The sequence below is a fragment of the Schistocerca americana genome, chromosome X, assembly GCF_021461395.2.
Source record: "Schistocerca americana isolate TAMUIC-IGC-003095 chromosome X, iqSchAmer2.1, whole genome shotgun sequence".
In the NCBI taxonomy this organism is placed as follows: Eukaryota; Metazoa; Arthropoda; class Insecta; order Orthoptera; family Acrididae; genus Schistocerca; species Schistocerca americana.
Window position 1 is genome coordinate 753,106,324 of NC_060130.1, and position 27,322 is coordinate 753,133,645.

At 37.5% G+C, this 27,322-nt stretch overlaps 2 protein-coding genes across 4 annotated transcripts in view; one reads left to right on the top strand and one right to left on the bottom strand.

Annotated features, from left to right (window-relative positions):
• Positions 1-15,133, bottom strand: part of LOC124554804 (protein SET) — a 61,234-nt gene extending 46,101 nt beyond the window's left edge. For 2 of the 3 annotated variants that reach the window (XM_047128458.1, XM_047128457.1), the window contains exons 1-3: positions 14,792-15,132; positions 1,499-1,611; positions 778-854 (exon numbers count right to left, since the gene is read on the bottom strand). In XM_047128458.1, coding sequence (XP_046984414.1) covers positions 778-854; positions 1,499-1,611; positions 14,792-15,052 — 451 coding nt within the window. In that variant the 5' untranslated portion in view covers positions 15,053-15,132. Of the gene's footprint in view, positions 1-777; positions 855-1,498; positions 1,612-14,791 lie in introns of all 3 variants that reach the window. The other variant, XM_047128459.1, reaches the window with a different exon arrangement.
• Positions 15,134-15,326: 193 nt separating this feature from the next.
• Positions 15,327-27,322, top strand: part of LOC124556298 — a 391,641-nt gene continuing 379,645 nt past the window's right edge. The window contains exon 1 of the mRNA XM_047130273.1: positions 15,327-15,804. The gene's annotated coding sequence lies outside the window, so the exon portion shown is untranslated. The remainder of the gene's footprint in view (positions 15,805-27,322) is intronic.

Sequence of the window (27,322 nt, forward strand, 5' to 3'; positions counted from 1 at the left end):
CTTTATGCAGATTATGTGGTAGTGCACTGACAGAATAATTCAGAAAATAGTGTGTCAGTTCTACTGATTGACATATACTTTCAAGAAATTCTGGAATAAGTAGTGATAGAAGGCTCACACAGCCTCCATAATCCATCCAGCATCTGCTCACACTGAATTGTTGGTCACAAATGGTACACAGTCTGTATAGTTCACAAACTGACAGTGAATCTACAAACATCTGCTTACAAAAAGATAGATTATTGGACACACACACACAGAGAGAGAGAGAGAGAGAGAGAGAGAGAGAGAGAGGAGAGAGAGAGAGAGAGAGAGAGAGAGGTGCAAATGAACCGTGAGTCTCAAAGTAATCCCACTAACAGACAAAGATTACATACAGAACCGAGATGTATCCCTTCTGTTACAGCGGCACTTCACAAGTATCACTGCAAGATGCATTCAAACAACTATTGAACACGAACACTTCACTTAAAGGGTAAAAATTTTAAGGAGAGATTTTCCACATATATAACAAGTTTTTAAATTCTGTAACAAACGTAGCTTTATCCCGCAAAAAAATAAAAGACTACATACAACTACAGAGTTAGCCTGAAGGTACACTGTACATTTGTTAACCACAAATGTAAACAGTATGTTGAAAGGAATGAAATGCTCTTCTACAAAATTATTATAAAGTAAATTAAGCAGTTTTATGTATCTGAATCACCACAACAAAAAACTCAAGAAATTAAGCGAACAAGCAACTGCTTTACCTGCAAGTCCTCTTCTATGACTTACCAGTGGTTCCCAAGTGAAATTCTTTGGTGAGTACAGCATTTTCAAAGTAGGGATTCTCTTCAAAATGAAAATTTATCCTGAAAATTAAAAGAACTATTATTGTCAGAAAATACCTCAAATTAAAACACAAAAGCTGATTGCAGTTTAATTTAAGAATACATCTGGTGTAAGCCAAGATGCTTTTTGAATTGCATATAGACTGGTAAAGCATCAGACAACCAATGAAGATAAATGAAAACAGTTGGTGTAATTTCAGTCACAACTTTAAGAGTTTACTATTGCCCAGTACACAGCATAGCTCAAGAGTTTGGTTAATTTACTACACAAGAGAAGTTTCAATTCATTGCTACAAAACATGTTATCTGACTTATTGCCTACTTGAAACCAATAGTCAACACAACACCTTGCAATTCCCACCACACCCTCATTGTCGTCACTACCAACAATCCTGTGCAAACTCATATAACACAACTAGTCCTATTCTAAAGCCTCCCAATAATATACCACTAACATTCATAGATAAAACCCACTAAAATGGCAAAGGATATAATTAAAATTGCAAGAATTAACATCCTGAATATGTGTACCCTTAAAATTTATTTGCTACTCTAATTCAAAAGCCAACAGGTATGTGGAATTGTTTTAGGGCTCTATTTTACAGCAGTACTACAAATGGGAACTTCTGACAAAATGAAGTATGAGCTGTTACACAGTCCAGTACCTGTAACCTGATTTGATGTCTTCAAATTCTTCAACTTCCAACTTTGTAAGGTAGTGAAGACAGTCCTCCTCCTCTTCTTCCAATATTGCTGCAATTTGAGGGTGGTTGACAAACTGGTGTAAGTTCAGGAAACTGTACCTTTTCAGCTTCAACACACGCATGCATGCGCCTGACCACCCACCCACACATGCACGCGTAACCCCCCCCCCCCTTTTACACACACAACAAACAAACCTAGGACACACTTTTACCATCTACTGCGCTTATATGTGCAGCATGAATGAATTTAGTATTTATTTAGAACTTTCTGAAGACATGGATTCTGTATCAGTAGTGTATTTGCTAACAACATAAAGCCAATTTAAACAGGAAGAAGGAAGGTTAGAGTTTTTGAAATACCTTGGACAGCATTGTCATTAGACAAACAGCACAAGCTCAGATTACAAAAGGATGGGGAAGGGAACTCGTCATGTCCTTTCACAAAGGGACCATCCCAGCCTTTGCCTGGAGTGATTTAGAGAGTTCACGGAAAACCTGAATCTGGATGGCTGGAAGGTGATTCAAATTGCTGTCATCCTGAATGTGAATCCATTGTGCTAACCACTGTGCTACCTCATCTGGTAACAATGGAAATAATCACATCAGACGAATGTGTGACAGGAATTTAATGAGCGGCTGAAGTAGGTCAAATGACATGTCAGTATGCCCCGGTGTTGGTTATGTTAAGCTACTGGACAATATGCTCTATGACATACATTATTTTTGTCTGTCTTATTTCACTTAACACCTAATAATGGACAAATGAAACAATTCACGAGTGAGCGGTACTTCTCAGTTGCACATTTTCACTGTTACTTGGGATTATTTAGAGGGACTTCATTTTATATAAATCTGGCAACTACATGTTATAATAAACACAACCAAAAGGAAGGAGATTTTTAACAGCTGTTTCATTTAACATCACAGTGCTTTACTTAGCATGCTTCTATGGGAGTGGCAAGCATTTGTTTCATTCCTCTGACCTCAGAAATGGCTTAGCCAGCCACTTATAGGATGACTAATGGAACACTGTAGTCTGAATCATGGAACAATTTAGTTCTTTCTTCCAAATGAAGAACATTACCAGAGGTGAAACCACATTCATGATAGAATTTTTTCTATTACCAAACAGGTAACACAGTGTTATCTGTAATCTTACACTTGCTTACAAAGTAGCCAAGAAATAGCTACAATAAAAAAACATATGTCCATACCTGGGTCCTGAAAAAAATATATCAACTGGGCCAGAAAGCCATAGTTTCACATATTCATAATATGATAATCATTCACATATGTAATAAGAGAACACCGTGAGTGCTTCTGTGAGAGTACAATATGTTTCCAAATAATAATATGCTATTGATGTTTGCTAATCAGTGGTAATAATTAAACACATAACTACTCTGAAAACATTTCATAAAATACCTTGTTTGCATATGACAATAACAAGGCACAGTACAGTTGGAGATACGAAGTGTCAAGATGTGGATGCAGTACAAATTTTTGAGCCAAAAATACCCTTTTTGAATCAGAAGAATTACCCCAAAAAATAATACCATACAACATAAGCGGATGAAAATATGCGAAGTAGACTACTTTTCGTGTTGAAGTGTCACTTATTTCAGATACAAAAACATATTTAAAAACATACTGAGCATGAAAATGTCAGTCCGTATCAATTTTATATAATTTGCTGAAAGAGTTGTCTGTTGTTTTGAGGATGAGCTTCAATAGCCCAGATGGTCTTTCTGGAGGACTGCCCAATGGGAGACCTGATGTTTCCACTGTGTGTCAACATTGGTACCACTAACCCAAGGATAGTGAACATATTTGTTGTCACGGTTCTTGGTAGCAGTGGCACAGAGTGTCATGTGTGGTCTTCTGCATGAGACTAGTAGCCACTGCTGATCACATATTGTCAATAGCACAAATTAATATCATCAATGTGGCACCAGAAGAGTTAGCTAGGGCCATCAGCAACCATGTGCTTGAACCTAGGAGACCACTGACCTGTCAGGATTCCTACCACATATTACCACCATGCATGCACCCAATCTCTGATGATGTGGAAGACAACTCTTGGTATGAGGTGATACGAACAGATCCAACCTTTTTGTCAGCAATGGTCATATGAGAATGTGGCAGCTACCAGAGTACATTAGGCACAGAAATCCCAGGTTGATCAAACTACAGAAAATGTGCACCTAAAAATTCAGTCCCCTTTTGGAAAAATATCAAATTTTACACAGCTTTTTGAGAAACAGCACCTATGGCTCAAATGCTGTTGGAAGAAAAACTAGAAATAGTCAAAGGATAAAATTGGTGAACTAGTTGTTAAAACTTTACGAAGGACCGGCAGGGAAATCTAAGATGGCGGAACAGCTGAACTGTGAATCTATGTTTCATATGATTTGTTTCTTTTTAATGAAACCCTGAGGCTAGGGAGGTGGATGGGTGAAGAGAAGTGACCATGTTTTATTGTTTATTTATTTATTTTTTATTTATTTATTGTTCCGTGGGACCAAATTAAGGAGAAGTCTCCATGGTCATGGAACAAGTCAATACATGAAATTATAACACGATATTAGAAACAGATAAAATGAAATATAAAAAAACATATTCAGGTGACAAGTCGTAAGTTTAAATGAAGAAAATCAACAATGTAACACTGGAATTTGCTTAATTTTTTAGCTCTTCCAGGAGCTCCTCGACAGAATAGAAGGAGTGAGCCATGAGGAAACTCTTCAGTTTAGACTTAAAAGAGTTTGGGCTACTGCTAAGATTTTTGAGTTCTTGTGGTAGCTTATTGAAAATGGATGCAGCAGAATACTGCACTCCTTTCCGCACAAGAGTCAAGGAAGTGCATTCTACATGCAGATTTGATTTCTGCTTAGTATTAACTGAGTGAAAGCTGCTAACTCTTGGGAATAGGCTAATATTGCTAACAACAAACGACATTAAAGAAAATATATACTGTGAGGGCAATGTCAGAATTCCCAGATTTTTGAATAGGGGTCGACAAGAGGTTCTCGAACTTACACCACATATAGCTCGAACAGCCCGTTTTTGAGCCAAAAATACCCTTTTTGAATCAGAAGAATTACCCCAAAAAAATAATACCACACAACATAAGCGTATGAAAATATGCGCAGTAGACTACTTTTCGTGTTGAAGTGTCACTTATTTCAGATACAAAAACATATTTAAAAACATATTCGCTCTTAATCATACACACATAGGCATTCTAACATTTGCGCATGAGTGGCCCATTGTAAACCTAAGCCAACTAGTTTTTTCTGTTGGCGAATCAAGATTAGTAGAACAGAAATGGTTAATGAAGGTAGCTGCACATTTATAAGAAAATACTGTAAATTAAAAACCGGACATTAACAAATTTTTATTCAGAGCAGCTTGTTGACACGCATGTAAGAACTGAATTTTCTTATGAAATCCCCTATAATAGTATCCGTATGCCAAACACCTGCTGTTAATTTTCACCCGTACATAAACATCTTTAAGCATTACTCATCTACTTAACAATAAAGATCTAGAAAACAGTAGCTGCAAGTGGTTTCAATAAAATTTTCTTTAAAAACTCTCAAACGAAACATTTATTGCAGGCAGTAACTTTGTCGTTCAATGTAATTCTTATAGTAAAAATTTAAAATGAGATAAATGCTGTCAGAAGCCGACTGATAATTACCCACAAGAACTACTTTGATGCATCACCCAGCTGAATACCCGAAAACATTTCGAAAAATTATGTGACTGATTGATGTCAATGGGAGGAATAGGGTAGGGGTGCTGGTTGCCAGCTGCCAACAATATAACCTACTATGTAAATGGCTCTGCTCCCTTCACAATAAGCATCCTGACACTTGGCAAGGATATGCATGTACATACAAAATAGGCAATATAAGGAGCTAAAAACTGTCCCCTACCACTCAACAGTTATAGCATTGGTGTTTGGAACAACATATGCCTGTGAGCAAACATTCTCAAAAATAAGATGTGTTATGTCAGCACATCGAACGAGATTGGCTGATGAACACTGGAACGCAATTTTCTTGATTAGATGCAAACTAAACATTGATGATATCTTGAAATCCAAACAATTTCACAAATCTTACAAACATTTTTTTGCTGCTTAATTACTGAGAGTCATATGTGCACACTAGGTCTGATGTACCTTTTTTCCTAACATCACTTTCTTTGATAACTTTTTTAGTAAATAAATAAATCAGTTGTACTTGTTTTTGTGCACTGCATGCTATTTACTCATGGTAAATATGCAATGCTGAATTTAGTTTTTCATCTTTCTTCCCACAGAATTATTTATGGCTTGCACATATATTACAGAATGGTGATGCCCGCTCTGCATTTGTCATTTTGTCAGTTATCTGGCCTGTTGTGACAAAAATTTGGTGACCACTGACATTGTCAGATGTGGGAAACTGACAAAAAATATATCCAGGATGTTCAGCATGACGGGTGGAGTCGATCTGGGTCTGGTGCACCTTCCCAAATTAAGTAAGTGGTATGCTAATATGTGCAGCTATTCATGCCAGTCCTCAACTATTTGACCACCTAGACCTATCTCATTCCATTACTTCTATTCCATTAATAAGTTTCCAACTTAATCCTAACCTAACACTACGCTGTCTACCACCACAACCAAAATGAATGAGGAAGAGGAGTACCACCACACTCTTGCCTGCAGGTTAACTACACGTATTCATTATAATCAGGGCTCAAAAGTTGAGTATGTCACAATACTTCCATAATCTGGAAGCTGGAAAGATGAGTAAGTGTTAATGACACAAATGACAATTATATCTTATTAGCAAACAGTATTATTACCATGTTTGATAAATGTCCCTGTTCCCTTGACCCAAATTTAACTCAGATTAAACACACCTACAAGTAGAGTTTATATACATATTTTTAAAGCACAAGCAAACTGCTATCAAAAAAGTATAAGAACAAACTGACAATTGAATCCTAGGTCTCTGGATTTGTAGTCTGACATCCACTTCCTCAAAGAGCAAGTGTTAGCAGACAGCAACTCCTCTTTATCATCATGCCGCAGTTAAGACTAAATACAAGAAAGATGACAAAAATATCCTTATACTACCATTCTATTTTACTTCTACGTATTTTTCAATTTGTAGTTTGAATCACTGAAGAGTTTCATTACTGAATTTTTTTTAGATACAATAATTTATATAAATCTTTAAATAATTACATGCTACTAGAAATGTCCATGGCTTGTTAAAGACATCTGCTTGTGGAAATCAATCTTGCTTTTGAGTAAATTAAGAGTACAGTATTACAATAACACAGGAAATGCTCGAAACTGGTTCAAACCTTATCTGACAAGAAATGTGTGTCAACATGAAAGACTCCACGAAATATTACCAGTTGCAAAGTTTGTTTTATTTACATGTGACAAATAGCAAGTTAAATGCAATTCTAGGAAATACGGAAGCGTCCGATCCCACACGTCTGCTTTGACCCACGACGTCACAAATATGGCAGAAACACACACACACACACACACACACACACACACACTTTCCACAAGAAGCCTAATGACACTAACGGGACAAGCGCGGGAAATGGGGTGTTTTGTGTGGGCGGCAAACTAAATATAAACAAATTAATAGAGGGAAACATTCCACATGGGAAAAATATACCTAAAAACAAAGATGATGTGACTTACCAAACGAAAGCACAGGCACGTCGATAGACACACAAACAAACACAAACATACACACAAAATTCAAGCTTTCGCAACAAATGCCTTTACAAATGTCTGCTTGTGTCTGTGTATGTGCGGATGGATATGAGTGTGTGTGCGCGAGTGTATACCTGTCCTTTTTTCCCCCTAAGGTAAGTCTTTCCGCTCCCGGGATTGGAATGACTCCTTACCCTCTCCCTTAAAACCCACATCCTTTCGTCTTTCCCTCTCCTTCCCTCTTTCCTGATGAGGCAACAGTTTGTTGCGAAAGCTTGAATTTTGTGTGTATGTTTGTGTGTGTGTGTGTGTCTATCGACGTGCCAGCGCTTTCGTTTGGTGAGTCGCATCATCTTTGTTTTTAGGTATAAATATAAACAAATTTAGACGCCTTGCGTAGCTACAACGTGGAAGTGAAGACAGCCATGCGTGAATACCCACCCACCTCCCCAGGGGTCGTAACCCCTGCAACCCATAGAAGATAAAGATGCTTCAGTAGCTGATTAGTGTTTTTTGTCTTTTTAAAAAAAAAATCTCACGGGATAGAACGAACAGATCAGATAGATAGATATAATAAACTAAAACAGAAATTCGAGGAAACAGATAATTAAAATAAGTAATAAGTGTTTTTAAATTAAAAAAAAAAAAAAAAAAAAAAACCCTCACGAGATAGAACGAACAGATCAGAAAAGTAAATAAAATAAGATAAAACATAACTGGAGACAGCCACACACAAACCAAACTCCGCACCGTCATGACGTCACACACGACAACACCCTTACGTCACGGGTCAAAGCCAACGCGTGGGATCGGACACTTCTGTCGACCCCAATTTTAGTAGAGGGCAGGAAGTTTAATTTAATCAAAGTATAAATCCACAGGGATGCAGACTTTAATGGAAATGCATTTTTATGCAAGAGGAATATTTCATACCAGTCATCTTATCTTCTATGAGAAGCACATTCCATATTGCAACACCAGAAAGCTCACCACACAGTAGCTCCCCAAAGCCATTAGCAGTTTGGGTCATAGTTAAGTCAGGCACAATAAATTAATGCCAACAACTGTGGAGAAGAAATGGAAAAAAAGGTGAAATTTGCAATTCTACATTTACATGCTCCTTCACCAACCACAACACAATGTTACAATGTGGCTGCAAAGACAAGTCTCATAGGTATCAGTACTAGAGCTGTCGAAAATGCAGCTGAAATCATTAAAAGGCAGCTAGGGTGTGCTATTACCGACAGACTGATACATAGCATGGCCCAAGGGCCAAGTTAGAGTGGAAGGTGACAACCTGAGTGAGAAGTGGAAAAATCAAAGAGTGCAAAAATGACAAAAGTTGTGGTAATACACTGTTTTGTAGCACAGGCAAATGTCCATGTTTACTCCATATGTATTTATTTATTTACTTGTCAAGTTCTGTAGGATCAAATAAAGGAGTAAATCTCCAAGGTCATGGAATGTGTCAGTACATGAACTTACAACATAAAAGTAATAACACATAAAAATAAATGTTGATGAACACGCAAAAAGTCAGTCCATAAGTTTAAGTAAACACAACCAACAATACAATAAGAATCAGCTTAGTTTTCCTCGGAACTCCTTGGCAGAATAGAACAAGTGACCCATGAGAAAATTCTTCAGTTTCGATTTGAAAGCGCGTGGATTACTGCTAAGATTTTTGAATTTGAGTGGTAGCTTATTGAAAATTGATGCAGCAGTATACTGCACACCCTTTCGCACAAGAGTTAAGGAAGTCCGATCCAAATGCAGGTTTGATTTCTGCAGAGTATTAATCGAGTGAAAGATGCTTATTCTTGGGAATAAGCTAATATTGTAGATAAGAAAATATCCAATGTCAAAATACCCAGATTCGTGAACAGGGGTCAATAAGAGGTTCGTGAACTTGCCCCACTTACTGCCCGTTCCTAGGCCAAAAATATCCTTTTAGAATGGGAATAGTTAGCCCAAAAAATACCATACGACATAAGTGAATGAAAATAAGCAAAGTAGACTAACTTTCGTGTTGAACGATCACTCACTTCTGATACCATTCGAATAGTAAATATAGCAGTATTAAGTCTTTGAACAAGATCCTCAATGTGGGCTTTCCACTACAGCTTACTGCCTATCTGAACACGTAGGTATTTGAACTGTTCAGTTTCACTAATCACATGCCCGTTCTGTGAAATTAAAATGTCAGGTTGTGTTGAATTGTGTGTTAGAAACTGTAAAAACTGAGTCTTACTATGCTTTAGTGTTAGTTTATTTTCTACTAGCCATGAACTTACGTCATGTACTGCACTATTTGAAAGTGAGCCAATGTTGCACACAACATCCTTCACTACCAAGTTAGTGTCATCAGCAAACACAAATATTTTAGAGTTATCCATCATACTAGAGGGCATATCACTTACATAAATAAGGAACAGGAGTGGCCCCAACACTGATCCCTGGGGCACCCACCACTTGACAGTACCCCACTCTGACCCCGCATCACAGCCGTTATCAACATTGTTAATAATGACCTTTTGCTGCCTGTTGCTAAAGGAAGAGGTGAACCAATTGTAAGCCACTCCCGGTATTCTGTAATGGTCCAACGTCTGGAGCAATATTTTGTGGTCAACACAATCAAATGCAGTTTCAGTTGTTAAACGACTTCTAAAGCCGAACTGTACATTTGATAGCAAATCGTGTGATATGCTAACATACACAGCCTTTTCAATAACTTCTGCAAACACTGATGTCATACAAACAGGTATAAAGTTATCTACATTATCCCTTATAAAGCAGCTATGCTACTGAGTACTTTAATCACTCAGGAAACTGATCATTCCCAAAGGAAAAACTACAAATATGGCTAAATACTGGGCTAACATGTACAGCACAGTACTCTAATATTCTGCTAGACATTCCATCATAACCATGAGAGACCTTAGTCTTCCGCGATTCAATTATTGACTCAATCTCCCTCTCGTCTGTATCACAGAGTAGTATTTCAGACATCAATCTCAGAAAGACATTTGCCAAGAAAGGTATATGATTTCCTGCAGAAACAAAATTTTTATTTAATTCACCAGCAATGCCCAGAAAGTGATTGTTAAATACTGTACATATATCTCATTTATCAGTAACAGAATATTTTTACTACGAACTGACTTTACATTTTTATCCTTGTGCTGCTGACCAGACACTTCCTTCACAACTGACCATATGGTTTTAATTTTATCCTGTGAATTAGCTATTCTATTTGCACACCACATACTCTCTGCCTTCCTGATAACATTTTTAAGCACCTTACAATACAATTTGTAATCGGCTACTGTAGCTTGACTGTGACTATTAACATTTTGATATAATTCCCACTTTGTTTTACAAGATATTATTATCCCATTAGTCAGCCACCCAGGCTGCCTATCACTGCTAGCACCCCGTTTAGAATGTTCTAATGGAAAGCAACTCTAAAAGAGCATGAGAAATGCGTTAAGGAAAGCATTATATTTATCATCTATGTTATCGGCACACTAAACATCCTGCCACTCTTGTTCCTTGACAAGGTTTAAAAAACTCTCTATTTCTGTTGTATTAGCTTTCCTACATAGTTTGTAATTAACATGCTTATTACTGTAACATTTAAGTTATGTACACGTAACATATTTTAACTATGAAGAAAGCAAGGAGGTTAGGAGTGGCAAGAGAAAGGGGGGGGGGGGGGGGGGGGAGGGGGAGTACTCACTATGTTAACTCCTACCTTAAAACTCAATACAGGTCCAGGACTCAAACGTCCACAATGGAATTTGAAATTATAGCAGAACTCCACATTTATTCCCAAACCAACCATAACCTAAGGGTTAAAATGACATACAATGAAATAAGTTTGGATTCTGAAAATATCAATCATGTGGACCAAAGCTGAATCTTTCGCATGCAGTATTTAAGGGCCATGGATAAAGCTAATTGGGGGACATTTGTGTCTCAAGTTCTGAAATACTTTTGCATCGTTTCCACACCAATGCCAGTTAGTGAACAGATGAAGTTACCTTTTAACCTACAGAAAGTGAAGTTGTATTCTTTACGGAAGTTAAGAAAATAGTAGCCTTTGATTCCACATGCGATGAGTCACAACAAGAGTGTCCAACCATACAAAGATTCGAGAGTAATAATTCAGAGAGATTTGACATGGGGAACAATTTATTAAATAAGCTCTTTTGCTGGAGAAGCAAATATCAGGCTTCAATATAAGCCTATTGGTAGAGAATTGAAACACTGGTTTATTTATAAAAGAGGCTGCTCTCTAAACAGTTTTACAGTGCATACTGGAATAACATAAGCGCGTGTGAGATCTATATCATCAGATTAATTGACATGGATATACAAAAAGCACTGGCATAAAATATACGTACCTAAAGAATGGAAAGTTGCACAAGTCACACAAATATTCACAAAAGGAAATAGGAGTAATCGACTGAATTACAGACCCATCTCATTGACTTTGATTTGCAGTAGTATTTTGGGACATATAACAGATTCGAACATTATCAATTACCTCTATGCAAACCATCTATTGACACATAGAACGGATTCAGAAAATACTGATCTTTATACACATGAAGTAATAACTGAGCGAGGGGGTGCATTGGTTAGCACACTTGGCTCACATTTAGGTGGATGACAGTCCAAACCCATGTCTGCATCCGGATTTAGGTCTTCTGTGATTTCCTTAACTTGCTTCAGGCAAATGCCAGGATGGTTCCTTTGAAAGGGCATGACCGACTTACTTCCCCATCCTTCCCTAATCCGATGGGACCAATGACCTCACTGTCTGGCCCCCTCCCCGCCCAATCAACCAATGGTAATGAGTGCTATCAACAGGGAATGTCAAATTGATTTCATGTATCTAGATTTTCAGAAGCCTTTCGATACAGTTTCTGAAAAATTGTGTGCCTATGGCGTATAGCTGCACGTGTGCTACTGGAATGTACAGTTGCACGTGTGCTACTGGAATCGCTATTTCCTGTACCAATGGTCAAAGTCTATAGTAACTGACAAATTCATTGAGTAAAACAGAAATGATATCTAGCATTCCCAAGGAATACAGGGTTTCATATGAGGAAAGGTCAGTATTTATGGATATGACTGTAATGATCATTCAAAGCAAGAAAAAGTCTAGTCAACATGGGTTCTAAAATGTGCATACCTTAAGGGCCGTGAGCACTTGTTCAGTAGAAGAGATGTGTCTTATAATAGTGAAGATGAACATGTACTCCTACCTTATCAGGTATGCCTTTTAGAGGCCATTCTTGTTAGACATTTTTGCTTCAAATGATTGTTTCCATTATATTGACCATTTCTCCTTCAAAAGCCTGTTTAAATGATTCAGGGGACAATCTAAGAAGAATCTTGTTTGCAGATGATGCTTTCATTTACTGTCTAATAAAGTAATGAGAAGATGGTGTGAAAAGCTGCAACTGAGAAAAAAAAAGTGCAAGGTCGTCAACATTACTACTAAAATGAATTCGTTAAATTTTGATTACACAATAACTCACCTACATACAAAGCCTGTCAATTCAGCTAAATACAAAAGGATTACAGTTACACGCAATTTAAATTGGAACGATGACATACATATTGTTGGGAATGCAAAACAAAGACTGTTTTACACACAGAACACTTAGAAGATGCAACAAACGAACTAAAAAAACTGTTCAGAGAACAGCATGTTTTGTATGATCATGAGGACGACATCAAAAAAGTTCAAAGGAGAACAGCATATTTTGTACGATCGTGAAAGAGGAGAGTGTGTGTCCCTGATACGACATGTAAGCTGGGTTGTCAATCATTAAAACAAATGCATTTTTCATTGCAATGACATCTTTTTGCAAAATTTCAAGCCCCAACTTCCTCCTCCAAATGAGAAAATATTTTGCTGATGGCCACTAGATAGGGAGAAATGATGATCGTAATAAAAAAGAGAAATCAGAGGTCCCACAGAAAGGCTTGCTTTACCTCGCACGTCAATCAGGATAGGAATGACAGACAGTGTGAACTGCACAGTAGTCTTGTAGATGTAGAGTGGTTCCCACACTCTGTGACTACCACAAGTGATCTGACTGATAGTGCTGAATCTATGAATATTCAGTCACCAATATAGTTATTATTATAAATATAACTGCTTAGAGGCTTGCAAAAACACTATCGTATCTGGATATGGAACAGAAAGGAGCAGTACATCAGGCTCATAAAAAAAAAAATCCATAGTTATTCACACACTAGACATATGTATGAGTGAAACACCCGTGTACACTTTTGTTTTATTCAAAGAGTTTATCATACCTGTCAATTTCTTCAGATGTTACGATTGTCAGCCCTATCGCCATATTGAGTATGTGTGAGATGACATCTGGTATATCATCATAAAACACTGCCAGACAGCTCTTAACAAAAGGAAGGAAAATTATAGTTCATCATCCTGGCAACATCATTAGACAGAGCCCAAGTTTGAAATGATGAAAGATTGGGAATGAAATTGGCATTAACATTTTTAAAGGTAACAGGATGGTTATTTCCTTTATTAACAATAGCAAATTTGTATTGTGGAGAAAGAAAACTATTCAAGATGATAAACTGTCTATAGACGTGATCATACTCTGTGTATAATATGTGAACAGTATTTCAGTCCTCTCAGACGACAACATCAGGCTGTTTAATATACATTTTTGAGTTATGTACTGCAAGTTTTGAGATATATGGACAATAGCGATACCAACTAAAGACAGATACTCCGACGAAGTGTTTAGCATTACACTGTGTCAAGAATTATAAAACAAAACTTTCCTTAGTTCACAATGAAGCGGATTTACGGTGGATATTTTTTCAGAGCAACGAGAACACTCCAACTCCACATATCAATGCTTGCCTTATACGAACATTTACTTAGCACCTTCAAAAGGAAAGCTGCACTGGCAAGTCTACATTATTTCCAATTTCAAAAGCCTCTCAATTACAACAGGTGGTACTGTAGGTTCACTTTGTCTTATCACACTGAATAACTACGCATACAACAGTGAAGACATTACGTGACTCAGTGATGGTAGCAGGAACATGGGCTATTGTGCTAGTACGCATACATTAGGAACTGCGCTCACAGGAAATGTTGGTGAAAAGTGTTTTTTAAAACTAAAATTTCCTCAAAAAGCCATGCAAATGATTGTGGCGGGAGAATGACATAGGGTTTCATTTGTTCATCCGGCATTTACACAACTTGTACATCCTACTTTAAAAGAGTATTTACACTCTTCTAAGAGTTATGGAGCTAAACTAGACACGCCGATTAAATAAAATTATCGAATCCGTAGCTGGAAAATCGAAAAAAATCCTTCACTTCCCTTAGAAACTAAAATATTACACACGCTAAAAACACAAACAAACATGGCGCACAAGGCCAAACACGTTATGATACACTATAACCAACATCCATGTTACGTGTCCTTAATAACACTGTACTAAAAGGATACAGCGGTTACCCAAAAGTTGGGTATCCTTTTGATGATTTCATTCCTTTTCTCGAAATATGGTTTTCGCAGTTTGTTGTACTTCTGTTCAACTTTCAGGATTTCCTCGCTAGCTTTCTCATTCAAAGCATCGATTTCATTCTGACATGCGTCTATCTCCTCCAATGCTTTTTGTGTCTCGTTGTCATAGTCCCTGTCTTCTTCCGTTTCTGCAGATCCTTCCGATTTCCTCTGTTTCTTCGGAGTCACACCAGTTGAAGACATCTTTAAATTGACAAACGAATCAACCACACAGCTTTGCAGCGACTCGGAGTACTGTTCAAACACCACACTGATCACGAATAAGCAGTATCCTACGCGCTTACAGAGCTACGTCAGGAATGGTTGTTTCTGAGGGAATATGGCGACTTAGGACCAATAGCAAATACAGGCGCTGGAAAACCATCCAATAGTGTAATTCGTTATAAAATATTGAAATCCGACATAGAGTGGGGAGTGTTTTTTCATCTTGTTTAACATGGCATCCGAGAGATGTGGACGTACCGTGTCAAGTGAGCAATATAATGTAAATACAAACAAAACTGATGTTTATGACAGTGCAGTTAGTGAATCGGCCATCACAGAAAGTGACTTGCAAAAAGAAAAATCAGTTAAAAACGTCGAAAGATGCGGACAAAATAGCTGCCGGAATTTAAGTGGGTTACTGGCCACGGCGTCATCAGTGAATGTTTCTGAAGAATTGTGTAGCAGTGCGAAGGAACTAAACGACGTCAAGTTATCGTCGCAACAGGAAACAAGTTCTCTTCATGGGAAGAGGAAACGGGTGCATCACGATTACAAGAAACTGTCGAAATCTGGTTATGTTGATGATGCAACGGGTAGGCATTATTCTTCGAGTACATCGAGTGCAAGTGAAAGTGATACATCCCCAAAAACGAAAAGGTTAAATACTGGTGAAACATATGGGCGGCCAGAAACTTCGAACAGTGACGGCAACAGTGGAACAAGAATACTGGGTAAGTGCTGTTGATAAATTACTATGGCAATATCCACGTGAATCGTAAGGTGGTTATTTCATTTGTTTGGTGTCGCGTAGTAGCGCTTTCCTTTTATATATATATATATATATATATATGTGACACTATCACTAATAGTTTGTGATGCATCTATTATATGTAATTGAACCTTTGTTTACAACACTTGCATGTATATACGGCCAACTAAATTTAGATTTCCGTGTAGGTGTATGTGTATGTAAAAGTACCTGCGATAATCAACACCTCGTTTAATGCATCAAGATTGTGACCGGTATAATGTATGTCAGTTTTTATAATACAGCAATAATATAAGGATATATATACCGCGAGTTAGTAACGATAGCTCAGTTACTTAAATTTAAATCTGCAAATTGTTGTTCGTGCCTAGTCCATATAATTCACAAGTAAACAACTCGCCATGAAAAAGTGCAGTTTGTGAGTAGTGATACAGTAATTTGCCTAGTTTCTTTAAACTTTTGATGTTCCAAAATTTAACACGTTTAGCTAGAATTAACCTCATGATCACTGAATTACTGCACGTTGGTTTTTTCCTAATAATAAAATAAATATTTAATAACTTCGCCATGCGAAAAACAATTTCTACTTTCGCATTTTTCCAGTACGTGTTTCATTGCCATTACCCCATCATCAGTGAGTTGCTTTTTATTTTATTGTAAAGTTGTACGTTTTGCAGTAAAAAGTAAAGAAACCCATTGGTGATTGTGTAACACAAGAAAAATATTTACAAGAGAAAATGATTTAAAATAAGTTTTATTTCGCTGTTGTTAGTTTCTCAAAAATATATTTAGTAGCCTCTTGGTTGGGTGACAAAATGAGAATGTGATTAAACTCGCAATGTCCCAAAGGAAGAAACCTAGAAGACGTATCTCTCCCATTAATCCCTTAGTCGGATACAGAAGACTAAATGTTTGTTAGGTTTTCTGTGTGGCATAATAGTGGCAATGGCATAACTAGCTTTGATTCCTTTATGTATATTCTTGTGCTGTTGAATTATGTTGAAAGATGTAGTAACAGAGACTGTGATAGTAAAAAATAAAAACTGTAGCATGAGTTAAGTCGTCATATATATTTTTATTTATGGGAAGTACACACAGTTGAAGAGTTGTAGGATAACACGAAGGCAAAATATCACTTTACATAGACTGCCCACATAAAACTGCAATAGTAGGTATAAGGATGTAATAGTATTCGTCATTTGTTTTTGACAACTTAAATTTTGTCGTACAATTTAAAGCAAATATGGCAATGTCATGTTTTATAGCATTACTATTTGGAGCTATCACCAGGACACCAGTAAAATGTTGACTTGATTTGGTGATGAAAACAAAGGTTTCCATTTCTGTGTGAACAATGATTCTGTTTTTTATGTGTAGTATTCAGAGTTTTTCAGACAGGACAACACCCTTTCTGGAACTTTTGTTGACACAACATGGAAATTTTTCAGGAAGCATTTGCAGTTTCTCTATTATAGAATCCTTAACAGTAGAGGAAATGTAAATACGTTTGGTAAATTTTTGTTTTTTGTCAAGCGAGAAAAGTCAGTTTCTGTATATATGAGTTGGTACTTCGAAAAGTATACTGCAACTAGGTTAGTACTGTTTATTGGCATGTACATGAAAGTATGCACGAGCTGAAGAGTCAAACAGAATTAAAAGCTATGACTGCAGAGGTTCAGCTTGAGTGGCATTGTTCTACCCTGCCACCCCCCACCCCCCCCCCCCCCCCACCCCCACCCCCTCTCATCATACACACACCAGAAATCTTAATTGTGGTTGCAGACTAACATTTAACAATTCCCAATGTCAGTTTCTTTACTTTTTACTGTAAAACGTACAACTTTACAATAAAATAAAAAGCAACTCACTGATGATGGGGTAATGGCAATGAAACACGTACTGGAAAAATGCAAAAGTGGAAATTGTTTTTCGCATTGCGAAGTTATTAAATATTTATTTTATTATTAGGAAAACACCAACGTGATCATGACGTTAATTCTAGCTAAACGTGTTAAATTTTGGAACATCAAAAGTTTAAAGAAAGGTCAGTTGTGCACTTTCTATTAACCACAATTATGCACTGGACCTCCATAAGTCACTGCAAGTGTCCTCACTCCCAGGTGCAATAATATTGTGGTCAACCAATAAATCCTGTTTTGTGACTGATGTAGCAATTTACAGTTGGGACAAGAATCTGTGACAGTCAGCTTTTGCTCCATATTTAACACTCATTTCTGTATAAACAACTAATAATATACATTTAGAAATGGTGCATTACAGAATAGAGAACTCTCTGGTGAGTATTACCATGGATATTATGTACTTATACTGTTCATCAGTTGTGCAATTTTCAAGTTGGGTTGGGGGGTTATTGTAATCCAGAGTTATAGAATATGATAAAAGATTGAACCTTGAACTTTCGCTTACAGCTTCTTTAATCTACCACATGTTATATTCATTATATTTGAATCAATAATGCCTCTCACAACCAAAACTGATTTCATGGCTATTGGTAGCCACACCTATAAGATAGTGGTCTCCTGTTTGCGGACAGGATATTTTATTTTAGCTAGCCTACTTTAGGTTTTCCTTGATTGTAATTGATATCTTCTGGCAAATGCAAATATTTTTGTTTTCTAGAACAGGCCTTTGGCTAATGCCTGTTACTAGTGATTGTATGGCTTACCTGCTTCTGTTAACCTGGGATTAAAACTGTGACAGGTATAAAAGAAGAAAAGAGAGTTGATGCTGAGACTGATGCACACTTTCAGTTCGATTTTCTAGTATCACAGGCCTGATATTCTTATGGGAGACTGGCGAAAACAGGAAAAAGTTTGTTCACTAGGATTGAATAATATTTAAAATATAAAAATAAATTCACTCTTGAAGGTCGGAGGAGTGTTTCCACCTCGACTCTTATTGCTTGATTTCCAAGAATTCGTATTTATTGAATGTTGGCTCTACAGTCCACTCTCAAGTGCTAATAGTGTCAAAATCGTGACACCATTTAGGCATACTCATATCATAGGTGTTAATATCCACCACAGCAGGTGGAAACATGAACAAGTGCTATAGATATCAAATCTCCTCCTCTCAGTAGGCATACTCATATCATACCTCTGAATATCCACCGTGGCTAGTGGAAGCATGAACAGCAATATATCTGATTATAAGTAAAGGATATATTTGTTTTGAAAGTGAGAGCATACTCATGTAAGCGTCAACTTTAAAACAATAGTCACTGGAATACAGCAATGGTCATTGCGAGTTTCTGGGATGAAATTTTCACTCTGCAGCAGTGTGTGCACCGATATGAAACTTTCTGATTAAAACTGTGTCCTGGACTGAGACTCAAACTCTGGACCATTGCCTTTTGCAGGCAAGTGCTTTACCGACCGAGCTATTTGAGCACAACTCAAGACCCGTCCTCACAGCTTTACTTCTGCCAGTACCTCATCCCCTACATTCCAAACATAATAGAAGTTCTCTTGTGAAGCTTGCAAGACTAGCACTCCTTGCAGTAAAGCTGTGAGGACGGGTCGCGAGTTGCGCTCGGATAGCTCAGCCGGTAGAGCACTTACCTGCAAAAGACAAAGGTGCGGAGTTCAAGTTTCAGTCCATCAGATAGTTTTAATCTCTCAGGAAGTTTCATCGTGATTTTGTTTCTCGGTTTTCAGTAACTAGTGCTATAAAGTTGAGTACGCTCATTAACTTCTGAAATGACAATGTTCGTTACTTATAATGAGATACATTGTTGTCTATTCTTCCATCTGCCATAGTGGATATTGGGAACCATGATATGAGGATGCCTAGATGGTGTATGTTTTGGTACTTGTAGCTCTCCACAGTGGCCTGGCCAAAATTGGCCAACTGTGTAAAATGCAGTAAATAAACATATGAAAAAAATAATGACTCACTTGTCAACATTTCTACAAATTAAGTTAACTCATGAGTGTAAGTAGCTGCAGAAAACATTGTGTGTTTTGGTAGCAGTTATGTGACATGAGGAGGAGGCTGCTCAATAAAAATGAAAGATTTTGCATGTTGCTGTAGATCACCTTTTCGCACTTACATTCTTTGTCAGGTGCACATACATACGATTAAGAAAGAAGGAAAGCCTTCTCAGCTGCACACAAAGGTACATTGGGGTTCAAGGAAAGGTCGGGGTAAGAGCGGCATGATAGGCGGCTGCTGAGAAGGCAGTGTGGTTTTGTCTGTACACCTACAAACCTAACAAAAGTGGGTGGCAGGAAAAAAGGTGGGAAGAGTGTTGCAATAGGTGGAGGACAGAGATTGATAGAGACAGAGGTCAGGAAGACAGTGCCAGTAAATGGTATTACGGTTACATGACATGATCATTCAGTGCAGGAGGTGATCCATAATTTTGTGTTTTAGTCTTCTTTTGATAACCAATTTATTTGTCAAGATCACGTTGTTAACACAATTAACAACTACTAGTTTCGGGGGTATGTATTGCCATCCTCATATCCATAAAACTGGGCAGTGGTATTTACGTCATACAGTGCTTACACCACTCTGTCACATAAGGACTACACAATATGCATACAAAATTCGAGGTGTTACAATGGCGTGTCAGGTGTTCTGCCATAAAGTATGGAAAACTTCGAGTACGCATGGCGCAAACAAGACAGATACATGCCATACAATGCCGCTTTGTGGTATAAAGACATGTTGGCTGTGAGTAAGTTGCTGACTACCTTCTCTCAGTTTCTCTGTCACAGCCAACATGGCTTTATATCACGAAGGCAAGATGTGGCACGTATCTTTCAAATGTGATGAATAAAATTATAACCATTGCAGATAGGCAGTTTTGGCTTTCCTTGAAAACAATCAGACTATATCAAGACTCTATATTAGCATCAGTTGTAGGATATGGTATGAGTTTTTGGGCTCATAGATTGCAGTTTGTGAAGCCAGCCTCATTAGTGAGAAGAAATAAATGGTGAGTGCTTCTTTTGATAACCAATTTATTTGTCAAGATCGCTTTGTTAACACAATTAACGGACTACTAGTATCGGCAGTATGTATTGCCATCCTCATATCCATAAAACTGGGCAGTAGTATTAATGGGTGCCTACTGCACTACCCTGAATGATGCTTTGTTAGTAATTCTAGGAATATTCTCACTGGAGTGGGAAATTAGGAAAAGGGGAGCCTTTTACTGTGTAAAGAAAGGCAACCAAATGGAATTATAAAGGGTGCTTTCGACTGAGGCCAATTCGAAAAAGGCAGTAAAAGATCGTATATTATGACTGTGGCAAAATGAATGGGACACTGCAGGCACATAAGAATTTCTCCCTAACATCAGGGAGCTGTTAAAAATGAGATTTCTTAACGCCTCGAGTGGATTGATATATGACTTGATTAGACATGGTCCTTATGCTATTTATCTATACTGGATTAAGAGACAGATGAATGACTGCTGCATCTGCGGCAGTGGGCACACCAGAACAGACATTGTGGACTGCACACCCCATGAAGATGTGGCAGGTAATAGACATCAGGTATTAAGGATGTTGGATTCCACAGCAGCACTAAGGAGCAAGTCAATGTGGTGCATCTTGGAGGATACTGCAGATACAGTATCCAGGAAGGCCAAGGAAGGCTTCATGAGGAATGCAACAATAAGTCAGGATGCAGCCATTCAGGTTAGTCAACATACTCTGCAGATGGCAAGAAGATAAAGGTTGACGACCATCAAATGAAATAGTGTCCCAAGGATCTTCATTGTGTTGGTGCAAATGATCATGGAAGTGTGGACTTGAAGACATGACAGTGATGGGGTGAAATTACTTGCTATATTGGAAATGCTGCTGATGTGCTGCCCAGTGCCCAACGAATCCAGCAGGCAATGACGGCTGATTGAGGCAGAATAATGGCGGATCCAGTAGTGGAAATAACCATCTAGAAGTCAAATGTACCAAAATAATTGAACAAATTCTGTAGTGCTTATAGTTGTGTTCGTAGTTGAGTAACTGTTTTAAGGGTTTTGTTGTAGTTTTGTAGTAGTAGAAATAGTTGTAGTATTTTAAAAATTACATATTAGAAATTAATATTTAATACAAAATTTATTACTCTCCGAGGAAATGTGATTTTTATGACCTATTTTTGCTTTTGAGATAATGGCTGTAATTGTGAAGAATAAATAAATATCTGTCTTGTTCATGCCATGCTGCTCAAAGTTATGCATACCTTATCATAAAACACATCTGGCATGTCATTGTAATGCTTCAATCTTTTTTATGTATGTTGTATAGTCCTTGTGTGACAAGAGTAGTAGAGTAGTGTAAGCATTGTGTGATGTAACTGTAACCACCACTGCCCAGTTTTATAAATATGAGGATGGCAATACATATTGCCGAAACTAGTAATCCAATAATGCTTTGTGAAAACTACAGAACAGGAAAACGTCACCTCATCAGTCTGAATACAAGTCAAATGTGTTAACCAATGCACCACCTTGCTGTGTGCCTTGTCCTTTTCTGCGCTATTTGGTTTCATATCACATTCATATAACATAATGGTGTTGTTTCAACAGTTCGTGGAATATGGGTGATGAATGTTAAATTGGGCAGAACCAAAAGAACTTGTAACTTAAACCCTCATATTTGACTTTCTATCTATATGTCTATCCACATAAAAACACCTTCAAGAGATAATGTTCCCTTTTTGTTGTAAGTTTTCTTAAATGTGCTGGTTATCCAACATATTAAGGAAAACCGTTGAACCATATTGGAAAGGTATCAGATATTGTATTTGAGAATACATGTTGGGAATGCTCTGTCATTCCACCTCTGTGTATGTCATAAGTATGAATTAAGGGTACCCCAACATCTTAATTTGTTCTCAGTATTGCCAGTACTAAATAATCATCTCCTTTTTTTTAAAAAAAAAAAAAAAAAAAAAGGAGTAGATCAAAGTCTGCTGTGGGAGCTTTTAGACATTTGCTCAAATAGATATTTTTCACTGAGGGAACAAAATTACTGTAGGTTGTGGCCCTGGGAAACAGCACAAGGCTTACAAGTTTTTCAAATAATCTATTCAGTTTTATCAGTTGGAGTGAATAAAACCCAAAGATTATTATCTGCAGGAAAACATTGTTAGAAAGTTGCGAGGAATACCAGAGGAATTTAAGGCAGCATTGCCGCATTTTGTAGTGGTCGCCAGCTTATTTTAAATGTAGATAGATGCAAGATAATCTGTAGAAACAGGAGGAGGGATGTCATAATATCAGACAACAGAATTAGTGATAAACTGGTGTTTTTTGTCACATGTAGTTACTTTTGAGCTGATGTGAAGTGGAACAGTCTCTAAAAATTAGAATGGTTTTGGGAAAGGGTGAAGGGAAGTGGCAGCACTGAATGAAAGGCTTTTGTTTGTTGGAGAATTTTGCAAAAATGCAATGCACCAGCAAATCTAAATGGCCTACAGCTTTCACAAGTGACTACCCTTGAAAACTGAGTGTTGGGGTCCATAACATGTTACCTAAAGGAAGAAAAACAAGAGATGTGAGAGTTATAAGTATAATAAAAAAAGCCTTCTCACAAAATTTGTTGCTTAATTTTTTAGGAGTAGTTGTTTATGATAGATTGTGAAGTGGAATACTGCAGTCGTGATAGGTTCAGTAAGATCAATAAGAGTTAGATAAGAAAATTAAGACACATATAGGGAAGAAGTGGGAGTCATGAATAATTATGGAAACTACATCTTCTGATACACAATGAATTGTGGCGTAGAGATGTAGAAATATAAATACGTCAGTGAAAGTATCTACATGTATGTGCTACACAGTTAAGTTTAGCTTATGCAAGTGAAAACTTTATCAAACGAAGACATTCTTATAGTTCACCAACCTGCTTAACAATTTTCATTTTTGTGTGCAGTATAGGCCTCTATGCACATCTTCACCAGGTGCTGCAAGTAAAGGTGTTAGATGTGGGAAATGTATAAACTACAACCTGTTTGTATATAGAAGAATGAGCTTGCTTATGTTCATAGTTGTCTTATCCAAATACCTGTGCTACAGCCTCACCGGACGTTTTGAGCAGAAGAATGATGCATCTGCTTTTCTATGGCAGTGAAGATAAGCACTGTACAAGGATGTTATTTTATGGATGATCATGTTATATTTCATGCTGATCCCCCTGGTGCTTTGTAACCATGCCTCATTAGCTCTAGTAGACATTCAACATGTCTGAATAAAAAGAAGGAAGAATACTGATGTGTAACTTCTTGTCTACAGTAAGTTCAGTAAATGTAGAGCACTTTTTCAGTAGAACTAGGTTTAAGAAAGAATATGGTGTGTGACATGTTGCTGAAACCATTCACAAGTATCTAGAGAAATCTTAAATCAGATTGACCAGAGAAATATATGAACTCTGTTCGATTGTAAAAAAATGACTGTTTCACTTTCAGTGCCAGTAGGGAGTAAGTAATAATCGCTGTAGTTTTAAATTCTTTGAAGAGAAAATTAGGTGCGTAGATTTTAACCATTTTTGGATCTTTTTTTACTGTACCAATCTTCTGGATAGGCACTATTTTGCAGAAATTGGTTAGGCTATACTTTTTATGATAACCATGTATGTTTGCTGCAGTTGAAAGACCTGAAGCCACTGAGATCAAAATTAGCATAACTACAGTTCGTGAGAGGATATCAGACAGAATATGTGTTTCCTAGTTTTACTAAGCTTTCACGTCGACACATTTTTGTGAGTGCATGGTATTCTGAAATTTTTCGGCAAGGTGAAATTTATTCGTCATGAATGGGTTCAAGTGAACTCGCTCTTCTCTAAATATGACATTTGCCAGTGACATAGATTACTAACTTGGCATGAAGATCCATATGTGTGCATATTTGGGACTTGTTAAATAGAATGTTTCATATTGTAACTTCATGTGTGCTGTGTTATGACAATAGGACCATCCAGCAAGTTGCCTTGTGGTTTCCATTTATTTCTGCCAACACTAAACCAAATGTACAATTTTAAAATTTTGTGCTGTCGCATATTTATGACAATATTTTCTTTTCAGTGTGCAATTGTGGTTAAGTGCTAGACTATGGATCCTGTGGTCTCAGATTCAGTTCCCAGTCAGTCCTGGGATTTTTGTCTATCATTTATCACATCTTTCGCATCTTAGAAGATTTTTTGGTGTGGAAAATGTCAAGTTTCACTGTGGTCTGGAGTCCACATTAAACTGTGCATCCCCATATCCCTGGGTAAGGGAATTCAAAGGCCAGAAGAAGGCAGTTACGTACCATCTCCAAGGTAACCATGCCTATTAAAGTACTGATGTTGAAACCAGCCGTCAGGTTAATAGCTTTACTCACGTGACTTTGGGATACTATATTTTTCATAAAATTTTGTTCCCAAGCATACCAGTATTTACATTCTTGAGTTTCGTCATCACACATTCATAATCATGACTGTTCAGTAATGCCAAATTAGAAATCAGAATTGATATTTTTCTTATAAAGGAATGGCTGCATAATGTGTACTGGTCTTCACTGAGCACAACAAATTTTGTTTGTATTATGCCTTCCATTTATGGACCAGACAAGGTACAGGTACTGCTCTGTTACCTCTTGTTTAACATGTTGACTGCCGCACACTTAGTGATGGACGTTTCACCGCTAGGCACACGGCGTTGGGCATCAGGTGCTTTGGTTGGTGGCAGCCATGCAGCTGTCAACGTGGGTAAACAGCAGCAGTACGGGTGAAAATGCCTTTTGGTGGCAGTCTTTGACTTCACATGTGATGCTTTCTTTTGTTGTGAAAATTTTGCTTCAAATTTTAGGGCTATTCCACTTCATTTAGCACAGCAGGAAACCTTGCATTTTATGCAGGGGACAAGTTTTCTCATCTAAGGTAAACGTTAAGTTAATAACTTTTGCAAACTCACAAATGTGATAAGTGCTTACAAGTTTTTTTGATAATCAGTTACCGTAATTTAATAAAATCACGTGATACTGAGACTCATAGCTTGGAAACTATTCAAAGCAAAATTAATACTACCAGGAAGCAAAAAGTAGCCTGCAAGCAATAGAAATTGCCATTTCAATGGATTTTTAGGAAAATTACTCAATTTTCATTGAGGATGAGGTCTCCGGATTTTGCTGAAATAACCGCCAGGCCATGCTACATCCTTTGCTGTTTATGACAAGGGTGATGGTTCTATCAACTGTGTGTCATTCGTTGCAACTTCCGATTGTTTGAAGCTCAATACAGTTGCATTTCTCTTGTTTCAGGGATGTAATAAAAATTCTTCAAATATAAATTTCAAAATTTGTTCAAACAATTTACTTTACTAATGGTGCTTCATCTCAATATAAAAATCAGAAAACTTTCTCCAAATTTATGTAGTCATCTAGAAGACTTTGGTGTACGTGCAGAGTGGCACTTTTTTGCAACATCTCCATGCGATGGGGTGGGGGGAACTGTCAGATGAGTAGATCTCGAGCAAGCCAAAGGTGAAACCACATAACCACACCTAATGAATTGTGTCAGTGGGCAGTATCGAGTGTGATAACTGTGACATTCTGCTATGTTCTGAATGATGAGTACCGAGTTTAAGTGCTTTGTCCTGGATTCCAACATGCACAGGTAGTTCCAGGGACCCTAACAATATATGTGTACAATACACTTTCAGGCTCAAAAATGTTGACAAGTCATATTTACATGCAACAGAGGGTCAGGAGATAACGATATGTAAGCAGACGCAGCCAATCAGTCTTTAAGGCCTGCTGGTGACCTTTGACTAGTTCCGGGGCCTCTCCCCAAATTCAGTAGCAGGCGGCAGCCCATCACAACCAGGGCTGGAATACACGTGAGAGTTTTTTGCTCTCAGACTGTTTGGTACTCTCAGATACTACTTGCAGTGTTGTTTATACTAGGGGCGACATTTCGCTGATAGTTACTTGTGAGTACTTTCTGTGTCTGAGAGTCTTGGAGAGCAGATGTCGGAAGCGTTTACACACAGCAGAGTGAGAGTGACTGTGAGAGCAGAGAGATCACTCTCTGCGATATTTCCGTATCATAGTTCTAAGTGTCGGGTGACAGCTGTACTTTCAGTGGAAAAGATAAACGTAAACCGAGAGTCTTCGTGTTGGATAAGACAGTGGATTAGGTGGCGGGAGGATTTTGGAGCGTGCATGAATCTCATTGTAGACCTTGAGATGAAAAATCCTCATCAGTATCGAAATACTATGAGAATATCAGTGATGGACAAAATATTCATTATAATTGGACCCAAAATTGCCAGTCTAGATACTGTTATGCGTCAGTTCAGTATTGTTAAAGACAGATTGCTTGTGACACTAATATTTCTACCCTCGGCCACATTTTTTTCTCTTTAATATTTGGTAAGGTAATGATTACAATGAAACAACTTTACACTAATTTAATCTTGATACCCTTAGACTTTCTAAAGGCAAATAGGGAGGATATGTGATAAATGAAGCA